At 42.1% G+C, this 2,845-nt stretch overlaps 1 protein-coding gene across 2 annotated transcripts; it reads left to right on the top strand.

Annotated features, from left to right (window-relative positions):
• The first annotated feature begins 567 nt into the window (after positions 1-567).
• On the top strand, positions 568-1,250 carry LOC105505084 (40S ribosomal protein S7). 2 transcript variants are annotated; one of them, XM_011932794.1, is made up of 2 exons: positions 615-696; positions 769-1,250. In XM_011932794.1, the coding sequence occupies exons 1-2, from the start codon at positions 622-624 to the stop codon at positions 1,108-1,110; spliced, it is 417 nt and encodes a 138-aa protein (XP_011788184.1). In that variant the 5' UTR covers positions 615-621; the 3' UTR covers positions 1,111-1,250. The 2 variants fall into 2 exon arrangements, with proteins under 2 accessions (XP_011788175.1, XP_011788184.1); XM_011932785.1 differs by having other exon boundaries at positions 568-1,250.
• The last annotated feature ends 1,595 nt before the right edge of the window (positions 1,251-2,845 follow it).

Below are 2,845 nucleotides of genomic sequence, written 5' to 3' on the forward strand. Positions count from 1 at the left end.
GCTCCCGCCTCAGCCTCTCGAGAAGCTGGGAAAACAGTCATGTAACACCACACCCTGCTAACTTTTGTATATTTTTTAGAGACAGAGTTTCACCATGTTGCCCAGGCTGGTCTCAAACTCATGAACTCAAGCAATCTGCCTGCCTCAGTCTCCTGAAGTACTAGGATTACAGGCATGACCCACCATGCCCGGCCTTGCACAATCTTTTAAAAAGTAATGTGGAAGTATCTATTAAAATTTAAAATGTGCATACCTTTTGATTTATCATCCCAGTTGAAATTTAACCCACAGAAATAATAACATTAATATTTATGTACAAGGACATTCACTCTACTATCACAATAGCAAAATATTGGACACATAAATATTTATTAAATAGACCAATAGTTAATAAGACAAAAAAATACTATAGTCATCTTAGTATATACAAGTGTCAGAGGCATCTGAACTAGAGCAACTCCATCATGAATAGGGGCTAGGTAAAATTAGGCTGAGACCTCCTGGGCTGCATTCCCAGATGGTTAAGGCGTTCGAAGTCACAGGATGAGATAGGAGGTCGGCAAAAGATACAGGTCAGCTCTTCCTAAGCCGGCGCTCGGCGAGTTCTCCCAGGAGACGGCCATGTTCAGTTCGAGCGCCAAGATCGTGAAGCCCAATGGCGAGAAGCCGGACGAGTTCGAGTCCGGCATCTCCCAGGCTCTTCTGGAGCTGGAGATGAACTCGGACCTCAAGGCTCAGCTCAGGGAGCTGAATATTACGGCAGCCAAGGAAATTGAAGTTGGTGGTGGTCGGAAAGCTATCATAATCTTTGTTCCTGTTCCTCAACTGAAATCTTTCCAGAAAATCCAGGTCCGGCTAGTACGAGAATTGGAGAAAAAGTTCAGTGGGAAGCATGTTGTCTTTATCGCTCAGAGGAGAATTCTGCCTAAGCCAACTCGAAAAAGCCGTACAAAAAATAAGCAGAAGCGGCCCAGGAGCCGTACTCTGACAGCTGTGCATGATGCCATCCTTGAGGACTTGGTCTTCCCAAGAGAAATTGTGGGCAAGAGAATCCGCGTGAAACTAGATGGCAGCCGGCTCGTAAAGGTTCATTTGGACAAAGCACAGTAGAACAATGTGGAACACAAGGTTGAAACTTTTTCTGGTGTCTATAAGAAGCTCATGGGCAAGGATGTTAATTTTGAATTCCCAGAGTTTCAATTGTAAACAAAAGTGACTAAATAAAATATATATTCACAGTAAAAAAAAAACAGATACAAGTCAAAAAGACACTGCTGATTAAACAGGTTGCAGTAAATAAGCTGGCTAAAACCCACCAAAACCAAGGTTGCGATGAGAGTGACTGTTCATCCTCACTGCTACACTCCTACCAGTGCCATGACACTTTACAAATGCCATGGCAACGTCAAGAAGTTACCCTATATGGTCTAAAAATGGGAAGCTTGAATAACCCACCTCTCGTTTAGCGTATGATAAAGAAATAACTGTTGGAACCGAACTCTCGATTCCCTCCTGGGCAGGGGTCGTCGCGAAGGATCACCGACACGAAGTTCACAGCAGAGAGTTATTTATTACTAGCGCGCTAGGGTCCTAAGCTCTAAGTTGGTCCTGGGACCCCGACTGCTTGTTACAGGCTGTTTATATAGGCTAACACAAGTTCAAACACAGCTTATGGCGCGAAATTCAAACAAAGCTTAAGGCGTAAAATGATTGGGTCTAGCTATAGCCTGAGCAAGGGGTCTTGGTTTAATTGGTTAGAGCAGGACCTTATGAGGTTCTTTCCTGGAGTTGATAATTCCGGGAACTTCGAGGCAGGGTGAGACCCCTGGAATTGGCAGGGTGGGACCTCATGAGGTTGTTTCCCGGAATTGGCAGGGTGGGACCCTATCAGGGTGGAACACTATCGAGGCAGGGTGGGACCCTATCTAGGCAGGGTGAGACCCTATCTAGGGCCACCTGGTGCTAACTTTTTAGGTTTTGTAAGGCCTACTAGTTTCATAACCATAAAAATGGACAACCAGCAGACTTCAGGGCTTCTCTGCCTATGGAGTAGCCATTCTTTATTCCTTTACTTTCGTAATGAACTTGCTTTCACTTTAGGGACTCTTCCTGAATTCTTTCTCGCATGAGATCCAAGAACCCTCTCTTGGGGTCTGGATTGGGACCCGAATCCAGTAACACAAGATAATGAGTACACACAAGATGAACATGTATGTACTACATGGCTCATGTTAGATCACTAAACGATGTTTTTAATTGCAAACCAGTATTATTGGCATTATGCATGTGTCCATTATATACTGATGTGTATAACTTCAGGGAAATGTTGACAAGGATACATATTAAATGTAGAATGGTTAATGGAGTATGGGTTTGCTTTCATACTTTACTGTAAATACTTTGTATTTTTTTAAGTAGTAAGATTACAGGTGGGTTTGTTTTTTTACCCAAGTGCAAAGCTGAGCGATAAACCCAAGCAGCCTGGCTCCAGATGCCTGACTTTTAACTACTTGCTAAACTGCCTTTAACTGGAACAGTATACAAAGTGTGAACTTCATATTCTTAGAATTTTATTTTAATTTAGTTCTTCATACATGTCTTCATCTCTCCTATCATACTCAGAGTGACTATATGTTTCTGATTCCAAACATCCCTTACCATCCTTGCATCAACAGTATCTTCTGTTTCATAAAGTATTAATCCATAACATTGCAGGCCCTGTGTATGTCCCTCAGAGATCTATTTACAAGAAAAGAAGAAAGAAAGAAAGAAAGAAAGAAAGAAAGAAAGAAAGAAAGAAAGAAAGAAAGAAAGAAAGAAAGAAAGAAAGAAAGAAAGAAAGAAA

Source organism: Colobus angolensis, unplaced genomic scaffold, assembly GCF_000951035.1.
Source record: "Colobus angolensis palliatus isolate OR3802 unplaced genomic scaffold, Cang.pa_1.0 Scaffold123, whole genome shotgun sequence".
Lineage (NCBI taxonomy): Eukaryota > Metazoa > Chordata > Mammalia > Primates > Cercopithecidae > Colobus > Colobus angolensis.

What these genes read in the sequence shown, in the direction of transcription:
- LOC105505084 (XM_011932785.1), top strand. Translation starts at nt 622, where the DNA reads ATGTTCAGTTCGAGCGCCAAGATCGTGAAGCCCAATGGCGAGAAGCCG.